Consider the following 21,728-nt stretch of genomic DNA (forward strand, 5'->3'; position numbering starts at 1 on the left):
CTAAGAAACACTTATCTCATCTTTAGACCATGAGTCATGCTATTTAATAGATTGCTGGTATTAAAAGTATCTTGAAAAAGAACCTTTGAAAGAAAAGAAATACAAAATGGGAGGTTGATTTTGTAGATTATTCCTCAATGAGAAAAAAACGTGAGTGCCTGCGAATTGTTCATGTTTGCCTTTTTTTTTGTTAAATTGCAGATGGCGTTCATACTTTATTATATGGCGATTGTTGGCCATGCTTTGTCTATAACATCCCTGTTGATTTCCTTGGCAATTTTCTTCTATTTCAAGTAAGTGTTTCTTACAGACATTCTCTCCTCTTTCCCTGAGGGATCTCAAGTGGTATCCAAAGAAAAGATTGGAAGGAGACATGGCAGTGAGGAACAGCTCTTCTGAGTGCCTTTTTATATAATCCTGGTAAAAAAGTCTCAGCACAGGGTCTTTTCACCAATGGGACATGTAGTGCATAGCCAAGATCATGCTGTTAGATTTATCAATAGTGGTGTAAAAGTGCAGCCCATAGGGAAATGGTGTAACTGGGGGTGCGGTAGGACCCTTCATTTACCAGTTGCCTATTGTTCCTTGAAGGGCACGTCCAGCCCCTGGCAGGTGCAGTGACTACACAGGGCATTGGCTTGGAGCCCCCAGCTCCTGAAGAACAGGAATACCTTCATCTGATGCTGAAGGACTGAGCTATTGACTTGAGTAGGTGCTTACAGGACTCAGCACTAAGAGTGAATCTGACACTAGTGAGTAGCCTGTCATCATCATTAAAAGGAAAAAGAGTGATGTCCTGTATCAGAACTTTAAAGGAGACTAAATTGAGATTCACTGAAAGCACTGCAGCTACTGTATGGCAACTTAACTAGAGCATTTAAATCTTATCCTTTAGTGAACCTGTCTGCACACCATTTATTATAATGTGTCTGCAGTGAAGGAGCAGAGGGAGCTCAGATTTGCTGTCAGACAGGCAGTCACAGCTTCAGTCGCAATCGGTAGTGAAGGGCTGTCTGGGAACAGCCTTCAGTTTTCAGCTCAGGGAAATGGTAAGCACTAGAAGACATCAAAGGCCCTGAGGAAAATATTCAAGAATAAACAATGGACAAGATCCTGAGCTATTGTACATCCAGAGCTATAATGACTTGCATAAGCTATATTCTCCTAGCTCTGTCAGCAATTTTTTTAAGGTATTATTTCACTTTTGTAACATTACTATAAACTGCAAACTTCCCCTACTGATAGCACACTCAGAAATCAGGGTTGTAATGTCCATTCACAGATACTTTGATGAAACAGAATGATACATCCAGTATAATGACCCAATCTTACTGATGTCAGCAAATGCGCATCAGTTACTTGCAAGCAGATAGCCAGACCATCAGTTCATGACCAGAGATAGAGAAATGCTCACCATCAATAGAGTATATATGGAGACAACTGCAAGATAATCTAAAAGGCCAGGTAAAGTTTTCCAACTTTACCTGGATAAAGGTTTCCAAGGATACAAAGGAGTATTCCCCACACTGCTCACTGGGAAACAAAGTAAGAGTAATTAAGAAACAATTACAACTGCTTCTGAATAAATAACACACACAGTTGTAACCTGATGGACTTTTATTGCCAAAAAACTTACCTCATTCAAGAATAGAGAAAAACCCCAAACTCTTCAAAGAATGCAGTATTCTTTGAGCAGTCAAGAATACAAGGAAAAGGGAACACAAAAAATCTTTTTTTCTTCACAAGCTTCTTTACAGATTTTAAGAAAGAATAGTTGCACACTAATGGCAACCTGCAGTAACTAAAAGTCCATTACTGTTGTCATTGTAAGAGTATACTGTTTCAAGGTTGTAATTTAGCCTGCAAGAAATTATTTCAACCTAAATTGTGCCAGAACACAAATAGGCCTGTGTGAGAGTATTAGTAAGCTTATTTCTACATGAATGTCAACAGATTTGAGCCCTTGATGAGCATCCAAAATACAATTTTTTGTTTCTTTATCATCATCCTCATAGAAACGTAAATTATATTCTTTTGTGTATTCATCAAACTATTTCAGCAGCTCAAAGACATATTTGCAATCCAGAAGTGTAGAATACTTCTAGGCATTAATTATCTTTCCAGCAGGCAGATAAAGAGCATGACTTTTGTATACAGGTCAGAATTTATCATTTGGTTTTATTTGGTTGATGTTTCTAGAAAAATGAAAGCCAAAAATAAGCCCTCAAATCTCCCAAATCAAATTTAACAAACACACCAATTGCGTTTTTTCAGATCTTAGTGACCAAAATAGTAACTGTGAATTATGAGCAGGTTCTAAATTAATACCTTCCCACTCATGCCAAATCATGAATGTATATATGCCTTATTTTCAAAAAGACCAGGATTAATTCTCCGTAGAACCTTTATTTTCCAAAGCAGTTTTTCACACTGAAATTTCCAAGTCTGAAAAGGGAAAAATTGGTCATTTTTTCTATTCCTTTATCTTGCAGGCTTAACTTAAAACAAAGGGTATTTCTGTAAACATTCAGCTATTCCTTTTTGTCACCTGTAAGGCCAAGGAATCGTAATGAAGCACAGCTAGTACATTTTCTGTCATGACCATTTAGTTTTAAACAGTTACCATGACTCTTTTAGTACAGCCGTTTTATGTGTCTAAACTAACTGGCATTTGTTAAGTGTCTTGGAATTGACAGATTTAATATTCCACAGCATAAGTGAAAAACTTCAATGCAGTTTGACAAACTTTACATGCTAGACTGTGAGATATCATCAACTTTATTATCTGTGTTTCTGAGATGTGGGGTTTTGGCCACGAATGCACATATGAAGATTTGTAGAATCCATCAGCGCATACCAAACACAGAATTCCAGCTTACACATGCATAGTAATTGCATAAATTTGGGAATAAAAAGAACCCCTTGCTGAACCCCCACCGCTAGTGCACAAGGGATGGTTGCCTTGCTCTAAAAATCTGCAGTAAAGGTGCTCCACAAAACCCCAGGTACCTTGTGCGAGTGCTTAAATCAGTTCTAGCCTCAGAGTCCCTGTATTATTTAATCTGAATCTTACATGAGGCACCTTAGCCTATTTCTGGTCTCAATTTTCATCTATGCGTACTACATATCTATGGATATGCTCAGGTTGTGTGCCTCCTAGCAGTAATTTTCTTAGTAACATTATGCAAAGCTTGTCCCTGGTTACTTCATCTGCTGCTGGTCCCTGGAATGGTACACCATGGATGAGGGTGTCCGTATGGGCTTGAAAAGGGTATGCTTAGTAAATTGAGCGGCCAGAAGAAGCTGGCATAAATCCTAGGGCTATACAATTAGATGTCTGTGCCTCAACTGTCAAACAGGAAGGGTAGTAAAAGAACAAGCCCCCAACATCACCACCACCAAGAGTGAGTCTAGGAAACATAGAAAAATGAAATAGTTGGACTTTGCATAGACTGAAAGAGTCTGTAAGATTACAAGTTCAAAATAGGTGGATCCCAAATACATGTTATGAATTCTGCTAATTTCCAGAGAGGCAGTTTGATGAGTGACTGTGATAATGGGCAGTAATCAGATAGAGAGATAGCTAGAAACTGCCCAATGAACTGATGAATTCCCTTCCCATCTAAGTAAAGATGAAGAGGACAAAACCACAGACAAAGTAATGCTTTGAGAAAACTGGGAAGAACACAATTAAATCTGATTTGGAATCCTATACCCAGGCTTCCGAGTTCTTCGGGACAGTAAAGACAGGATCTGGTTAAATTGGCTGCCCAAAATGGATGAGGAAGGTGATTCCCTGCAGCGAGCGAGGCAGGATCGGGCTGACTCACTCTTAGCTCTGAGTCATGGACAACGCACGATCCTGACCGGTCCCAGGCCGCGCTGAAAGACTCATCTTTGCAGCAGCCTTCCAGACAGTAACACACCTCCTCCTCTCTTTCCTCCTCCACTTCTCCTTCCCCTTCCATGACTAATCCATGACACAAAGGTTACAGGAAGAAGTAGAGAAAGGAATTAAAACAAAGCACTGCAAAATGGGAGGACAAAGAGGAAGCCAAACTACAATCATAAGAAAGTGAGAATAAACCGGTATGGGAGCAGGGTTCATGTTACCTTCAGTTGTTCTCTATCATCTGGCTATGACAGCAGTAGATTATTTGACCTTCAACAGAACGCAAGCTGTCAATCAGACAGTCAATCAGATAGCAGGAGATTATTTCAGGACTGTATAATAGCCTTTGACTGTAGAGGCAGCAACAAACAGCTTGCAGAGGTTGCTGTTTCCCACATATAAGCCTCTCCTGGCAGAGCTTTATTTTTCTTTCAGTTTTGGGTATCAAGATTCATAATGATCTGGCATCGCAGATGTTGCAGTACTTTCGGAAGGGCATACTGAATCAGTAGTGATGAGCATCACTAAGCAATACTAACTCATAACAGGAGACAGACTATTCATAAAGTAGTGTCTAACAGTTACGTGCATGATCACATTAATGTGATACTTTTATAATTGCAAACTGAGACCCCATTATCTTATACGATAAAATACAAAAGAGGAAAGGGACTCCTAGCTCCAAATCACTTCCAGTTGAATTATTAAAACAAAGACATTTGTATAAAGACAGATGGGAAGTACAATAAGTCTAGATTTGCCAGAATAATAGATGGTGTGTTGTGAATGCACCTGCAGTCTACTTGTTGCCAAGGCTTTTAAAGGGGGAGTTGAAGAAGGATAATGGGTGGAAAGATAATTTGTGGAAGTTTGTTGGGAGTCTTCCCCAGGGGTAAGGGAGAGCATGGTAGAAAGCATGAAAATAATTTGAAAATTAAACAAGTGGGTAGGAGATGGAAAATGGCTGGTGGTGAAAGTCAGTATTCTCAGTATTCATAAATGAGAAGAAATGACAGATTCATGAAGAAAATAATGCTAAAAACTCCTTGGAAGTCAAAATATCCTAGATGCAATATAGAAGTGGGGATAGGAACGCAAAAGTAAGGAAGGGTGACTCTGTGAGTAGATAGGAGAACCTATCTCTGCCAAAGGAAATGTAGGAGACATAGAATAAATGTGAAACATAGAGGAACCACGAGAAACATAGGAGACTGAAACTCTGAGACACAATTGATAGAGGCATAGTGACACAAAAACCTCACAATTTTTCGACACAGGTAACTGGCTTAGTGATGCCTTCTTGCATACTGATTAATGAAGTAGCGAGCATATAGAAAGATGGGTGGGGGGTGACAAGGAGCCTTCAAAAACACCATGCAGGAATGATTAGGAAATCAGGAAAAGGGCCAGAAAGAGAGCTAAGAAAGGTCAGAGAAGGAGAAGATTACAGATGTTTGTCAAAACCAGAAGAGAGGATGAATCAAGTAAGGGTTCTTGTTTTGCTAAAATGTTTTCCTCTTGGTGTGGGACGAGTGAGGCAGGTGCTGACGCCATTTTGAAGGCAAACACTGAAGGTCAAATTAAAAAGTGAGGGTATGGAAATATATGCTTAATGATCTAGGTGGGTCTTTAACGTGAAAGCTGAAGTCAAGGAAAAAGGTGGGGAGTACTGAGAGGAAAGGAGGAGAGCAATGCAGGAATAAAACTAAGAGAGGACGGCAGGTAGGGAAAGGAGCTTGGACAGCAGGTGAAGGCAACATGCAGTGAAGGACAGTCCAAACTAATAGAGGAGTAAGAGTGGCAAAAGTCAAGCGGAGCAGTGAGGAAGGACAGAAATGGGAGTGGAGGCACGTGTACCTGGCAGAGATTTTCACAAAGGACTGTCTCTGTACCGGTACCCATGTAGACAGGCAGCTGGAGAGACAAGAGTCTACATTTCTGTGGCCATGTGGAGCAAATTGAAAGTGCATCTGGCTCCATATCTGGTGCTCATCAGTTGCCAATATCTGATACTAAAGGAAGAATATAAAATCAGGGCAAGTGTAAGGAGATATTCTCATTCCTAGCCCCCGGGACCTACATCTCATGGACATCCTGAACCAAAGAAGGTGTCTTGGTAAATAAGGAGGTCAACAAAAGTGATGAGCATTGCAGGATGATGATGACCATAACCAGAAAGATGACCTCAAGCTAAAGGAAGAATTCCATCCAATGACTCAGAAAATAGCTGTATGGAGAACTAAGAATAAGTGGCAGGTGACCAAGGAGCTAAAAAGGGAAAATAAATACATAAACAAACAAGCAAAATTAGCAGAAAAGAGTTCAGTTGGTTAGATTAGATCTCTGTTTTTAAAGAAAGTGCATTCTGCATTGACATCCACACGCAAAGCATCAGAAAGTCACAGCCTGTGCTCTGTTCCAGACTGCAGAAGACTCCTAGTGCCAAGGGGGGAAGCTTACCTCAGCGAGACAGCAATACTTACACTTCTTAGCTGTTTTTTATCTACCAGTTTTGCCTGCTTGCTCTCAGTGATCACTGAATACAGACATTACAGCATTATCTAACAACTCCATGATTGCCTTTCTGCAATCACCTCCTGCCAGGCCCGGACTGTGCTCCGGGGCATGGAGCACTGCAGGGATGTTCCCTGCATCAGGGGTAGCCAAGGAGGTGACATGAGGATTTGGGCATGAATTAGAAAGGGGAGACGGTTCAGGTCTGAAACGGCAGTCATGATTTGGTTTCACAAGAATTCTGCAAACTTCTCTTGTGAAATTCTGCTACCCACAATAGCAGAAATCCTACCCTCCCCTAAATCAGTCATTCAGAAAAGATTGTTTCTCCTTCTAAGCAGGAAAACAATCTCTTCTGGTTTTGGATCTCAGCTGGAGTTAGAAACATGCAGGATACCAACCCAAATCTCCCTGTAATTTAAGGAGATTCCTGCCCAAATTTCCCATCCTGTCTCACCACTAATTCCTAAAGTAACAAATAATTTTCATCTGAATATTTGAGAAATTGAGTCTCCAGGGAATAGTTACTTATAAAGCAGTATTCCTGATGTTCATTACTTGTATCATGCGCATCTAATAATTCTCAGGGTTCTGCTTCACCACTTAATATCTCGATTACCATGAAATAAAGAAAGGCATCAAGGGCTGAGAATGTAGCCGGATGGCTCTTTACAGCATGGTCTAAAAAGCATGTGGTGCTAAACAGGTGTAAAAACAAAACCAAAAATTTGTCAGAGGTTATGACTGAGATGCAAGGCATGTATTTTCCGATTATGCCTTGCCAAAAGGCATTCTTGAGAGACTGTTGCCAGAAAGAGCTCGTTAAAGTGACATCAGAAGAAAAATACTAATTTACAATGTGTGCTACATATTTTTCAGGAGCCTCAGCTGTCAAAGGATAACACTACATAAGAATTTGTTTTTTTCTTACGTGCTGAACTCCATGTTTACAATTGCCCACCTCATTGCTGTTGTGCCTAACCCTGGCCTTGTAAAAAGGGATCCTGTAAGTACTGCATGACTCCTCTCCGTCTTAACACGCAAGTAAAATTACTATGGCCATGCCAAAACCAGACATTCCCATTCACCAGTTAATGATAGCCATCTGGTAAAACACACATGGAGGGTGCAGATTGTGAGAACTTCACTCAACCTTACTCAGATCTTTCATGGAGCAACAGAAATCTTTGAATCTGGTACAAGAAGCAGCCTCAGACTTGCTCCAGCCAGCCCATCCATACAAACACGTGTCAGATCCCCACCTCTCTTGGCACTACCTGACTTTTCCCAGCAAAGCCCCTGAAGGGGCAGGTGTCCTTGGTGGCCGGGTGTCCTTTCCCACAAGCACACACGGTAGGGAGGGGCAGGGTTGGAGAGAGAGACAACTTTTTTCAAAATACTGCCCCAAAAGATCTGTTTGCTGCATTTTTTTTCTTAGGAGGTGGTAAATCAAACCATAGCTTGCTTCACTGCTCTTAGTGACACAAATTGTGCCAGCCCCTCACCTGATAAATAAGTATGGCAGATCTCAGTCACCCAGCTCTGATCTTGCTCTCTAACAGAGCAATTGCATTGTGCTCACTGTCGTTACAGCAGCCCCAGCTGATGTGAAATTAATGCAAGCCTGGCAATCTCTCAAGTTATGTCACAACACTGATCAGCTTGTCTTCTAATAAGATCATTCAATTACAGTTCAACCATTTATCTGCTTCTAATTTTGTGAGAGCAATTAAACATTAGCACCTGATATTATCTGATCACATGTGTGTCTCAAATATGTGCTGGTTAAGTAAGCTAATTAAAGCTTACTGGTTAAGTAAGCTAATTAAAGCAGGAAATATATAGACTAAAGAAAACATCACCAGTCCCAGGGACCATCTGGAGATTAAAAAATAGAAGAGCAGAAAAATAATTAAAAAATCACATATTTTGTTTCACCTTATTGCATAGCATCATGTGTACGTAGCCTGTGCAAGAGATGCAACGAAAATACACTTGATATTTGAAGATAAAAAGCTGGCAGATGATATCAGGCACCTAAATTGAAGTAAGATCATTGCCCCAGGGTTAAAAGTGGTACCTCCTGACAGCAGAAGTAATTTTTCTGAAGTGCTTTAAACTAAAAGTTGAGGCCACGGCGAGTACTCTTATGCTTTAAGATTTCATTAAAAAACTGTATCTAGTGCCTTTGGGCTGGACCTTTATTTGGACTGAAATCTTGACCCCAGTGAAGTCAATGACAAAGCTCTCAGAGGCTTTGGTAGAGCCACATAGCCACAGGACAGGTACCGGCACACTGAGCATCACCCGATGAAAACCCCCAACTTCCATTGCTATGGCAACAGACAGTATAGAAATTACATAAGTGGTTACCTTTGGAGGCCATGGAGCCCCAGAGCAGTGCAGAGGTTCATGCATGCAATCAGCTTTCAGGTCTCCAGCCCGAATATGAAGAGGCACCTTAGTGCTGAATACAGTCACAGAAATTGCCCAAGCGGTGTCCTTCCACTGATGTTACCGAATACAGCTGTGTTAGCAAACCTGGCTGCAGCTAGTTAGCTAAGCACATGCTTTGATGAACAAAGCCTTTGTTTTGCACTTTCTTCTTCCAAACCAGATTCACATGTCTTTGAGTCAGCAGTGAACTGCTGTCTAGAGGCGAGGTGCAAAACTTGGGACCAGAAGACCTGGGGTCTCCAATTTTCGTTCTGCAGTCAAATACAGGATGAGAGTACACTCACTGCTTAATCCTGCCTCATGTTCTAGATTTCCCTTCCTTAAAAAAAAATCGGAAAAAAAACAGGTGAGGTGACCTGTTAATATGTTCAGTCTCCCAACATTACTAGGAAGTGTATTCTGTTATTTTAGTAACATAATAAACTTGTAAATACATGATTGGGAAAAGAAAATGAACAGCCAGGGGCAAGTTTTTAACATGTGATGAAATTACATATAGTCTCCATATGAGTATATGAAGACTTAAAGGATTTACGTTAAAAATTTACTTATCCCACCAGGTAGATTCCCATAATATTTTTATTTTAATGTCGATTAACAGAGCAAATGAAGGCTTTATAGTTTGTTTTATTCTGTCCCTACTATACCCTCTGTTTTATTAAGTCCATCTTAAGATGACTACTTCCGACTTCCTGTAGTTTGCTGCATTTATCCACTTTCCACCTATGCATCTTCTGAGCTTGACAGGCTCATGTGTGTGTGCCTCCTACCTCTGATATATACAGAAATAGTGAAGTGTGTAGAAGAAATTTCAAACAGTCACAGATACCCCTTATGTAGTGTCCATATACAGAGACGAAGTTGGTGGTATTTACTCTGCAAAATAATAAATGTGTTTCCACCCCAATAGCTCCAGCTTTTTCTCCCTGCCTAAAGTTTCACAATAGATTTTAAATATGCAATGCCATGGGAAAATACTTACAGTGAATACTTATTTATGAAGATATCAACAAATCCATATAATTTTGAGAGAAGAAAGAAGGTTCTGTTAAATAACAAAGAGAAAAGACAGGAGGAGCAAGAAAGGAAATTCATCCCTAACACCAAGACACCCACATTCTCCCTGTGATCCAGACACAAAAGATGTGAGACAATCCAAAGCATCATTTACATGAGGAGAGGCCGTACTGCATGCTTACTCACATATAGTTTGCTGCACAGAGTTAAACCCTTTGGTGATCATTCTGCTCATGTAAAATGGTAAGTCAAGCTGCTTTTTTGATATATCTTGATTTGCTTTTTTATCTCATTTTTTCCTGCTTTCTGGTTATATAATTCTCTCTCTCTCTCTTTCTCTCTCTCTGATTTATCTGGATCTGAAATGATGGAAGAGAAAGTTGTGAGCCCAGGTGGCCATACAAGAAACGAAGAAGCAATGAAGAAGTTTCAGGGACATTGAACAAAAATAAATAGGACACGCGTATGAACACTTATTTACATGTACTGAAAAATGTTACGTGAGCTAATTTTTTGCATGTTGTATCTGAAGTAGCAACTGCATCAATTACACTATTACTGGACCACATTTTATAGGAAGGGGTATCTTCTATCACCTTCTTAAATGAGACTGTCCCACAGAAGAATGGTGATCTGTGAACAGCACATTATGTTCTCCATTAAAAACCCTGGAAATAGAAATGAAACTCTTGCTGCCTAATCTGTTAATACAGGCTTGCACGTCAGATCTGTATTTTTCATTTTTTGTATTCCACAAGGCTAGTAATTCCAATACTCAGTACTGATGGGGGTAAAGGAAGACACAGCTAATGACTGGAGGGATAGCTCTGCTAATGAGAAACTGAATAATTGATCAGCTCCATGGGCACCAATATAAATATGTTTGTAGATGGGACTAAGTTTGGTTACAAATCAGTGATGGCTCAGTAATTAGAACCCCTTTCAGAAAAGTTTTAAGAGATCTTACTGTATTTTTATCACTTTCCTGTTCTAGTGGAGACATCTCTTCTCTTCTTTCTCCAGGCTCTTCTGTAGCCTCTTCACCTTTCATGTGGTAGTTTCACCCTTGCTTCTGGCGTTATATGGTGTGAAATTTTTTATTTCAATTGCAGTTTTAGAGTCCATAGCAAGGGCCAGTGCTCCCCTGGTAGCTCCTGGGAGCCCTGCGTGGGCTCTCATGCTTGGCTATGGTATCAGAGAGTAAGGACCCAGCATCCATTCAGGCATGCTCTAATCTCACTGTCAAGTCCCAGCTCTCTGCCACACAGCCTATTTATGCCTTAATGTATAAATAATCTGTACCCCCTCTTACATGGGTACAGCAGCAGAGCTGGTAAGGGAGAACCCAAAGCAATCCATGTTTTATTACAAGCACCATGATTTCATTTTCACAGCAAGGACAGGTTGGGCGTGGGCTGGGCTGAGCCTGGCAAAGTCTCCTTTCCACTGGCAGTATCTGTAACTTACTCAGCTCTTGAACATTGGGTGTGATAGGCTGAAGCCTGTTCTTGCCTCCTTGTGTAGATGTAGATATACTTAAGATGTAGATATACTAAGATCCTTAGCTGGTTTACCATTCTAGCTGATGGTGCAGCATGCACTGTCTGTCTCTGACAAGAGCACATAGTCCCTTCCCTTTCCCAAGCATATTGCTAAAGTTTCTATCACTGCGGGCATGAGGTGGGGTGAAAAAGGGCACTTGATTTAATCGTACTGCCTGAAACCCATCTCCTGGTAGAAGGCAAGCCTTCAGGAGAAACCACTAAGCTGCTTCCCACTCAGCATTATTAGTGAGACAAACAGAAAGTCAGAAGAGCACAAAAGCTGGTGTACACTAGCATTACACTCCTCAAAGCAAGGCCATGGTAGTAGTAATATTAAAAAATCTAGTATCCTCATGGACACTAGAACACTATAAATAAACTCACCATTGACAAATTCAAGTGAAAACCATGACCGCCCAAGTGTATTAGGTTTTCCTCCCTATCACACTAAAACAGTAGAAATAAAACATTGAGCTGTGGTGGCAGGTGAGGAGTGTATAAAGGGTAGTTACTGTGATTTATGGGGTTACAATACTGGTGACTTCCCCTGTTCTTAAAGGAATAGGGAGGGAATGAGAGCCAAGAAAACAAAGGAGATTCACAGCATTTCAGGAACAGTATCAATGTTAGGACTTTTTACCATATAAATGTTCCCTTGTCATCTCTTGTTGCTTTCAGTTCCTTCTGATGTAGCCTGGCAGAGCCTGGGGGTTTTTAAAACATGTTTTTCTCAAATAAGAGGCTCATAGTTGATAACAGTGAAGATAAATGGCAAAACTGCTGTTCCACGTGACTTGTGTTTGCCTCAATAGTCCCAGCAGTCCTCATGGTGCAGTCCCCTTGGAAGCAGCAAAGGTGGAACTCCACAAAGACAAAGGGCGCTTTGATCCTCTGAGTTGTTTCATGTATTATGCTCAGGGTAGAGCTTCAGGAGGCTGTGTTCTTGTTAAATAATTTGATTCTTTATTGATGTAACTATTTCCAGAGCTTTCCTGTCACTCTCAAAGCATCTTCAAAGTCTTTCATCTTAGTACATCTGTTCCTCCATCCTGCTTCCACTACATTACTTACAGGGGCCTCTGCAGCCCATTTAGCCCTGAAGAGATGACTCAAAGCTATTCTAGAATATTGTCTAGATGCAAAAGTAATCAAAGACCAAACTTTTAATAGAGAATTACTAGCCAATGCCTAGCGGTCATGTCTCCCAAATCTTCTAGTGTATCATCTTCTATGCTAGAAGAGGGTCGGTGTTCTTGTGAAAGCTGTCATCATCTTGCCTAGGAGCTCTTTGTCTAACAAAGGGTCCAACTGGCTGTTTAAAACATTGCCCTTCTGCTGCTTCGGGTGTAGGAATGAGTTTTGGCAAGAGCGGGCCCATAGTGTATTTGCGAATTTACAAATTGCGCAAATTTTGTACATTTGCAGATTATATTTGTGCATTGACTTCACTAGGACAAACTGGCTCAGCAAGGTTGACCTGGGGAGAATAAAATGTGTTACTTGCTTTTGTGTAAGTAAGTCAAAGAGCGCCAAAGTCAGTCTCCAGTTACACTATGCCAAGCTCTTTTGAAGTCAAAGGTTTTCCACCAGTTTTGTGTCTCACCACACCATGTTCAGTGATGAAATTCTGGCATTTTTTGTTCAGCTTCAAAGTAAAACAGGGAGCAAAAGTGCCTGTTGTGGGAAAGTGAACCAAACCCTTTAATTCATCATTTACAAGCAAAGGACTGAGGCTGTGCTTTAGACTTTGCAGGTGCCCCAGAATAATTTTTGACATCTACAAATAAATACGCAAATCCCAGTTTTCCTTTGCCTAAGCAGGTACATGAAGACAAGCTCGCATCTCCCATCCCTCCCATTTCCCCTGTGACAGCTACCTGTCTTGTCATTAGCTTTCACTAGTAAAGCAGAGAAGAAGAGTGAGTGTTCGAGTGGCACAAGTTCTTTCCTGACATAGGAAATGCTATACCAGGACAGGAGAGTCACAAACTGTCTTTTGAAACAGGAACCAGTGAAGTCACTAACATCCTTCTAAGATCCATTTAACTTGTTCTTTTTTAAAAACACCAAAAAGGATGCCACTGCTAATTGGGAAACCAATAGAAAGAGAGGGAGAACAGGAAGGCTTGGCTCTAATGCTCAGGTTTAGAGAGAACCTGTCCCACCTAAGAGGCATTTCTGAATCGGACTACAAAGTACCATATCACATTTCTGAGGTTCATAGCTGTGATGGCTGAGCCTGAGAGGTGCAAGCAAGCACAGTCCCTGATGTGCATGTGTCTACAGGGGGGTCACCTCAGGAGGTGACAGGGAAAAGAAATTCCTGCTCTATCTGCCTATGCCTTCATCCACAAAAGAGAACTGACACATGGAGAGGACAGTGCTCCTGCTGCCATTGCATTTCTCTAGTATCAGCAGAATTGCACTTCTTGGTATAATTTTTTGGTTCCTAGCAGCATTTGCTGTCTAGACTTCCCCTCACCAGTCCTGTACAGCCCTGCTAAGCTGCAGGGACAAGGAAAATGGAGCAGTACTGTGCAGGATGCACAGGGACAGGATCTCCTGCTCTCCAGCTCTGGCACCCAGGAGCAGCCAGCATGGGATCACTAACAGCGTCCTATGCCTGTGAGCAAAGGGCAGTGTGACCTTCCTTGGAGGCAGGGAATGACTGTGACTTCAGTTCAGGAGCATGTGTTTGCCTTCAAGAGGATGAGTTTGATGCTGGTGAATCATTTGCAAATGAAGTTTCTGCCAGCAGTAAGCTCAGGGGCACTGCCAGGACTGTGCTGCACCAGTTTTACCCTCATCGAAATCACTGGGTTGCACTGGTGTAACACTGAAGTAATTCAGATGTAAATCAGAATCTCTTCTTCCATCCTAGGAAAGATCAAATCTTCCCACTCCCACGAGGTTCAATGAGATTAATGCAGACTAAAGGATGTTGTGAATTCAGAACCAGCCATATTCAAACAATTCTCACAAATTTTCAGGCTGGAATAATATCTGCATTCATTTTAAGACAGATCTGTCAGGGTCTAAATGGCATGAAACAGAGCAGTAATTCCCATCATTTTTCCCAAGGTCTTTATATTCTTGTTTATATTCTCAAGACTCTCAGAGTAATGGAGGAAACAAAGCACCATGTAATCCTGGTGGTGTCAGATTCACTGATCTGATGTGGTGTGCCATGCCCAGAATATGAAGTATGGATGATTAAAGGACATTCACAGCATTCATAAATGACACTTCTGTGAAGAGTATTTGTGGTTTATGCAGAACAACTGAATCTGGGCTGCAAAGAAGTCAGTCAGTCACCATCTCTGAAAAAGATCTGAGCTTTCTCAACAACGTTATTATGGTTGCTTTCTCCATGGGAAGGCACCATCAAATTAACAGCTGCCATCAGGAGGGGGAAAAAAGAGGTTTAAGAGTCTAAGAATAAATATTTATTTTGGGACAGATTTCCTCATCTTACTTTCCTCAGGAATTATTCTGTCTACATTTCAGTTACTTGCTCTTCTTCTAAAGCAGTATCTATTAGTAGGCTCAGGTTTCTCAAAACTGTTGCAACATCACGACAGGAGGGGTGATAGCTTTCATGTAGCCCAGTCCCAAGGTATTTTGTGTCAAAATAACCCAGGCTCTATCAGATCCTGTGGATGGTATTTCGGCAGCGTGGTCCCTACATGCAGCCTCTTATTTAGGAGTCACAGTACCATTTCCTCCAGACAATTAATTCCAGAAAGGACTTTGTACTGCAAAATGCATTGTCCTGAAGCTGAAGGCATCGGGTCCTGGGGCTTGTTCCCAGGTTTTAAGGCTGCATCTTTTCTGCTCAGGTGAGGAAGACCTGCACTTTCAGCCACAGCAAGGATGGAAGCCGAATATCCAGCACGCAGGCCAAACTGCAGATTTAAATGTCTCTGTGAGAAGTCTGATCTAACCTGTCATTCTGCCTGATCATTGTCCACCTGCACCAACTCTGGACCCTGAAGCTCTGCCACTGTGGCAGTGAGAAGTGAGCACTCCCAGCACAGCTGTTTTCAAAATCAGCAAAACCTCAGCATCCCCGGTCTTGCTGTCATTGACTGCAATTCTCCTGTTTGGCCACAGTGTACATTTGCAGCCACTGGGGTTTTTATATGACGTTGTCATAGCAAAGCACACGCTGGCTGTATGTGCAAAATGACTGAATCCACTCCAGATTTGCTAAAATTCATGACATGCCTCCAGAACTGCTGCTCAAGAAAGGTGTACTTATTTTACCCTCAGAACGGAGCTGTAGCAATCCCTGCAAGGCTGTTAGTCTTTCACGGTGTGGAGTTGTGCTTGACGGAGTTCTGACACTAATTCAATTCTTGCATGCTTTACTGAGGCTTTTTATGATTTTTCCCTTTGGTTTTCCTCAAGAAATGGGGGAGGTTTGTAATTACAAAGTGAAGATGGCCTAAAAATGTAGGGTGGGACATGGGTGACCATAAATTTCTATCAATTGCACTATCTCCTATGCATCTAAGAGACTGAAAGGTAAAAACACAGACATGGAAAAATGTCAAGTAGTGACTGCTTCTTAAATGTCAGATCAACAATTGCAAATGCTAACAGTTGCCTTTTTGGTGGATTCTGTGCTACGCTGTATGGACATGGCACCCTCTAATGAACTCCTGCTCCCGTGCTTCCTACACAAGGCCTCCCAAATGAATAGAGCATTTGAACAGCTTAGGTTTTGATATTTCTCTGGGAATATAAAGCAATTATGTTTAGAAACCTGGCTGTTGTAGAAGAAACTACTAATTCAAGGTAATTCAAATCAAACTTGAAGTTCTTCCGCAAGTTTTCCTTACCATGTGCCCTTAAAAGGGTCTACCTAAAACGTAAGAAATTTGAGTCTGAATTGGCCAGAAAGTAGATTTTTCAAAATCCCTCAAAAGATGGACATTTCCAAAAGGAATTCCTCTCTGAAGGACAGTACCGTAATGTTTCCAAAATATGATATTCTCCCTGATACCATGCTGCCACTGCTATTTTCCTCACTGGGATTTGTCTGATTAAATGGCAGTGCTGCCAGTGCAGGCAGCTGTGTCTGAGTCCGAGAGACCATCCACCTCGCTCTAATGCTGGTGGCTGAAACAGGTCAGGTGAATTAAATGCAGTGTGCGCATTCCTTTCCAGGGACTACTTCAGTCTACACATCTGTACCGTGAAGTCAGACATCCAGGTTAGGCAAGATGAATGCCATCCATGCTATCTCATTGCCCTTCAGTGACTGCTGTGCAGACCAGTATTATTGCCCATTTTCAGTCATGAGCTCCTCTTGAAGGTATTTAAGACCAAACAGAAGTAGCCTGAAACAAAAGAGAAATAAATGAAAGGGCATCAAAGTGTCTTTACAGATGACAGCCAAGCACATGGGGTAAGAGTATGGGAGAAGAAACAGTAATGGCTTTCAGCAGGAGGAAAAAGGCAAGAGGCTTGGGCTAGTTATGTACATGGCCTTTAACTTTAGTTGGCAGAATGAGCTATCAACCAATAATAAGTCAGTTATTTGGATGATTAAGCTCCTTTCCTCACCATTTCACATCTGAATAGCTTATGGTTGCATATACCCAACTGACTGTTTTTTTTAATTTCCTGGTGTCCCCTTGGCCCAAGGTCCTTTAAAGGGTTGGGGGCTACCCCTGGCAGCAGGTCACCCCAGAAAAGACAGTGGAGCAGAGTCTGAGTGCATCTAGAGAGCTAAAACACCCATAGACATTTAAGGTCAGGTATGTCTTACATTTGAACACCTGTTTTGCAGATACATACAGCTGAGCTAGTAGCCCCATGCTCTTTTTATAGCTAAAGATAGACAAATGCACATTCGGGGCACTATCCATCTGACTTATTTTAGATATATCCTTTAGGATGTGATAATTTTTGCTGTGATCTCCATCACCTCTATTGATTCATTATCTTTTGACTACAGGAGAGACAGCTTAGGTGTCTATATTTAGTCTCACAAATCCCAGTCATATCATTAGAAAATCCCTGGAGCATTTTACTGAATCATGGAGCGGTCATATCCATGTCATCAAAGCTATATGTGTACCTAGTCCCTAGGAAATGCTTTTGAAGGTCTACATCTTATACCTCAAATGTAAGCATAAGTACAGTCGGCTGTTAGATATACTCCACGTAGGCTTAAACTAGCCTGGCTCAAGGCATGACAACATGCCCAGAGCTCAGGTATGGCTGCAAAATCAGCCAAGGCACTGCATGAATATATGTTTGAGTAACCTCTGCCTTGTCCCATCCTCCTGTGCCCAGTGACTCTTGCTCAGGTATGATGATGGAGGAGAGGTGCCTGGAATAACTGAAGCTCTTACCCGTTTTCATTGGGGATTACCTCCCACCACTGGGAGAAGATGGCAGCAGATCTTGTGACCACTCTGATTCTCTTCCCAGTCCAAATGAAGAGCAGGTCGAGTAGTTCCTGTACTACTTTTTTAGGCTACCCTGACTGCCCCTGTTTTTCCTTCCTCAGGGCCCCTCTGACAGCCTCTGTGCCCTCCTCTATCAGTCAGGCTCATATTTACAATGCCTTCCTGAAAAGCTGCGTCCCTCCAGCAAGCCCAGCTCAGACACCAAGCTAATAAAACCCATTGGGCATGACAAGGCTGCATTTTGCTCTGCCTTGCACCTTGCCTGACACTTTACCACGCTGCACCCCGTGGGCGAGGAGCCAGTGCTGGATGTGCCACGGGAAGCCCGCGGGAGCTCAGCCCGGCATGGCACCCTGCAGAGTTCAAAGCCGCAGCCCGGGGAGAGCATTAGCTACAGCAGCTGGGACTCAGGAATGTGCAGATGTAGCCATATTAACTCCTGTCCAGGATGCCTGATTCTGGGCTGGCTGCTCAGCTATAGCATAGGCATGGACACAGATGCTGTTAAAAATATCCCCCATTGCTTAATTTCATATTTTGCTTTCTTGTAACACAAAACCTAGGATCCCGCTGAGCAACTGTGTACATTTTGTTCTGTAAATGGTTTAAAAGTATATTAAAACATTAATCTTAGCCCAAGCTCCTGTGTGCCAGGTTTCTGACTGGAACACAATTTAATGGATGACTCATAGTAGATATATTGTATAATGGTACAACGTTCTGATAGCCAGTGATTTATAGCTACAACACTTAGCACTCTCTTGCTTTGGAAAGCCCTTTTATTGCTTATTTGTGTAACATATCAATACTTTGAATTTAAGAATATTTTCATAGAATAGTGTTCTAATAGCCAGAAAAAAACCCCAAACAAACAAACATGTAAGGCAGATCAGTAATCAAACTTCAAGCTACTCCTTTAAAATGCTAAGTTAAGAATGTCTGAGAATATATTGTATTGCCTTCAAACTGAATTTGAATAAATCATGTCTGGCCTCCGTGGCAAGCAGTACAAACTCTCCTTGAGGAGGGTCCTTCGCTGCCATGCACTGGGGAGGTTCACAGACGTGAAGAGAAACCAGACTAATAAAGTAAAAAATGTTTATTTCCCTTGAAACAAAGAAGTGCACAGCTGTACTGATGGCCCATATAGCTACCTTGGTTTAATATCGATAACCTTGGGTGGCCTATTCTTAACAATTTATTTGAAATGTCAGTTGGGGGCATTTCAATGGATATTGAGCATTTGAAAAGAGAGGTTTCATTATGCATACCAAGGGGCTATCCCACCCTTGCTTTCCATAGGGCAGGCTCTCCGGAGCTGGCAAGGACTGGTGTGAAACACAGACCTCCTAACTTGCCAACCTGTGTCCCTTCACCCAGGAAAGCATTGCCAGAAAAAGGACACACAGGAAACTGTACAACTTGCCTAGGCCAAAACTGAGTCAGTCCTTTTACTCTGACTGAATTACTAGGAAGACCTGCTCAAAAACAATTAGCAGTTTATTTCACATTACATTTTGTTATTATTGTTGAAGATAGTATTCTGGAGTTTATGTAGTCTGAGTGTTTTGGTTTGATTTGCCCTAATGGGTACTGATGGTAATTAATGCTGCAGCTTTCTATCTGTAAGCTATTAACCAATAACCAAGGAGAGCCTTAACAGAGAAATAACAAGTACACATGAAAAGAGGCTGCTGGATTAGTCAAGGAGATTGACATGCCCATTACATTACTGTGCAATTGCAGGATCCTGCGTAGGCAGATGGACCTTTGGGATTCCTTTGACAGGACTGGAACATTAACAGTATTTATAATACACCAATATATCCTGCAAAACATCATAGACACCAGTTGTAGCTCCTTCTTGTAAAAGGATAATAAATTATTTTATTTCTTCTCTGTGAAATGGTTCCAGAATCCTTTTGAAGTTCTTTCATTACATATCGCAGCTGAAGTGTTCACAAGAGTTACATGACTCTTAGCAGGATTTGCAAGAGAGGAGAATATGACTGATTGTGTTCCTATTGACCCCTTTTGCCCCTGAGCAGTTAGCCAGAATTTAAGGCCATTGCAGGTTGCTTTCACGAGGAAGGAAAATTAATAATAAGGGAGATTTTTTCTCGGGTGCTCTCCTGCAGAGCTGTAAAGAACTTTCCTCAGTTTTCGTGTTCATCAGTGCAGCAAGACCAAGTAGCAGGAGGCAGCCTCCTTGCTCACAGATCGAGTTTCTTGCCAGGCTGCATTCTGCCAAAAAAGGGTTCATTCTTGGCCATCCTCCCGCAGCCATAAAGGAGCTGCTTTCTTAGGTGCTTACCTGGCTTTCTTGGTAATTGTATCACACTTTTACTTGCTACATACCCACCAACCTGTGCAGTGCAATGCCGTCTGTCTCCAGGCTGTCAAAAAGAGCAGTGTTTGTTTATTCCTTTGTTTAGGAGACAGGCATACCAGCCTGAGCAACAGTTGCTGGGCTGCACTAGAATGGACCAGCTATTTCCTCTCAGCCTGCCCTGCTCATGAATTAAAACCCACTAGCTTCAGTCACCTGCACACCCATAGACTGAAAGCTCACGACATTTTACTCTCCTTCATAGAGTGAAGGTGCTGTGATAAACCTTTGAGTCCTGGATTTGAGTGTGCTGCATATTGTACAAGACACAACAAGGAGAGAGCTTGTGCCTCAAAGAACTTGCAACAAAACATATTTGACTTCAGCAGAAGACAAAACCCCTAGGCATGTTTTTTATCTCAAAGTTAACAACCAGTTATCAAGCATGGAAGTGGTGGAAGATTTGCTTCTGTATCATCTTGCAGTTTTATTTTACCTGTTTCTGTGAGAATAAACACCTCATAAAATTACTAGTTCTGCAATTTTCCCAGCTAAGACTAATGTGCACAGAGATGTTGTTACATTTGTCATGCTTTATTTGTATCGTGCATGAATCCAGTTCTCATCAGTAACAGGTTCTTCTCTTTTACCTGCTCTGACCTGAGAAAAACACTCTCTTTTTATTGTAGCAAAATAGTTCCACTGCATCAGGTAGCCACAGATGAAGCGTGCTGCATTTGTTAGCTCACCCAAAGCAAAGCCTGATTTTTGCTGTAGTTTGATTAATATGAATTTAATGTAATTCATCTCAATGCACTGTTGTGCTTAAACTCTTTATGCTAACATTTTCAGATTCATTCTCAAACTAATGTGATATGGATCTAAGTACTAATCATACCCATCCTTCATGCTTTGCCAATGGTATTCTTACTTCTTTAAATTACTGCATAGGAAGTGATTAAATTCCTCAATGGAGTCATGAGCTGTCTGCATGGTCATTACCCTAAAAGAGAGGTATATGATTTCATTTTTAAAGCCACAAATGATAGTTCACATGGAGGGTACAGGAAAGAAAGAAATGTTGAGGAAATGAAGTAAATGAAGTTTAGGTATGTAGTTCTCAGGCAGTGTGCTCTCTATGTGTGCATTGGTTTGAGCTACAGATAAAAGTTCCAGCAGAGAGTGACTTAGTTCAAATGGAAAGTATGTTTAGCCAGTCTCTGCTACGAGGTTCAGTGAACAGTGCAAACAGCTGGCAAAGAGAAGAAAGGATACTCTGCAGTCATCTCCCTTTCAGTTCAGTGATATGAAATGGTGGAAGCATTAAGTTAAAATGCCAGGTTTGACAACATACTGTGGATTTTGTTGCAGAACTCACCGGCCGTGCTCTGCTCCCCTCCAGCTGCCAGGCTGCCACGTGAGACCGTTCCCAGAGCCCCAGTGCCTGGATGGAAAGCCTGGGCAACTTTGGCACTGGCGGGAGCAGAACCAGCTTGTGTCCAACCTGCAGGCACCCCAAGTCGTTCCCACTGGAGCCGTCAGGGAAACGATAC

At 41.7% G+C, this 21,728-nt stretch overlaps 1 protein-coding gene across 1 annotated transcript in view; it reads left to right on the plus strand.

Moving 5' to 3' along the window:
• CALCR (calcitonin receptor) overlaps window positions 1–21,728 on the plus strand; it is a 187,443-nt gene that overhangs the window by 138,105 nt on the left and 27,610 nt on the right. The window contains exons 6-7 of the mRNA XM_052802090.1: window positions 202–293; window positions 7,286–7,412. Of these exons, the coding sequence (XP_052658050.1) occupies window positions 202–293; window positions 7,286–7,412 (219 nt within the window). The remainder of the gene's footprint in view (window positions 1–201; window positions 294–7,285; window positions 7,413–21,728) is intronic.

Source organism: Harpia harpyja, chromosome 1, assembly GCF_026419915.1.
Source record: "Harpia harpyja isolate bHarHar1 chromosome 1, bHarHar1 primary haplotype, whole genome shotgun sequence".
In the NCBI taxonomy this organism is placed as follows: domain Eukaryota; kingdom Metazoa; phylum Chordata; class Aves; order Accipitriformes; family Accipitridae; genus Harpia; species Harpia harpyja.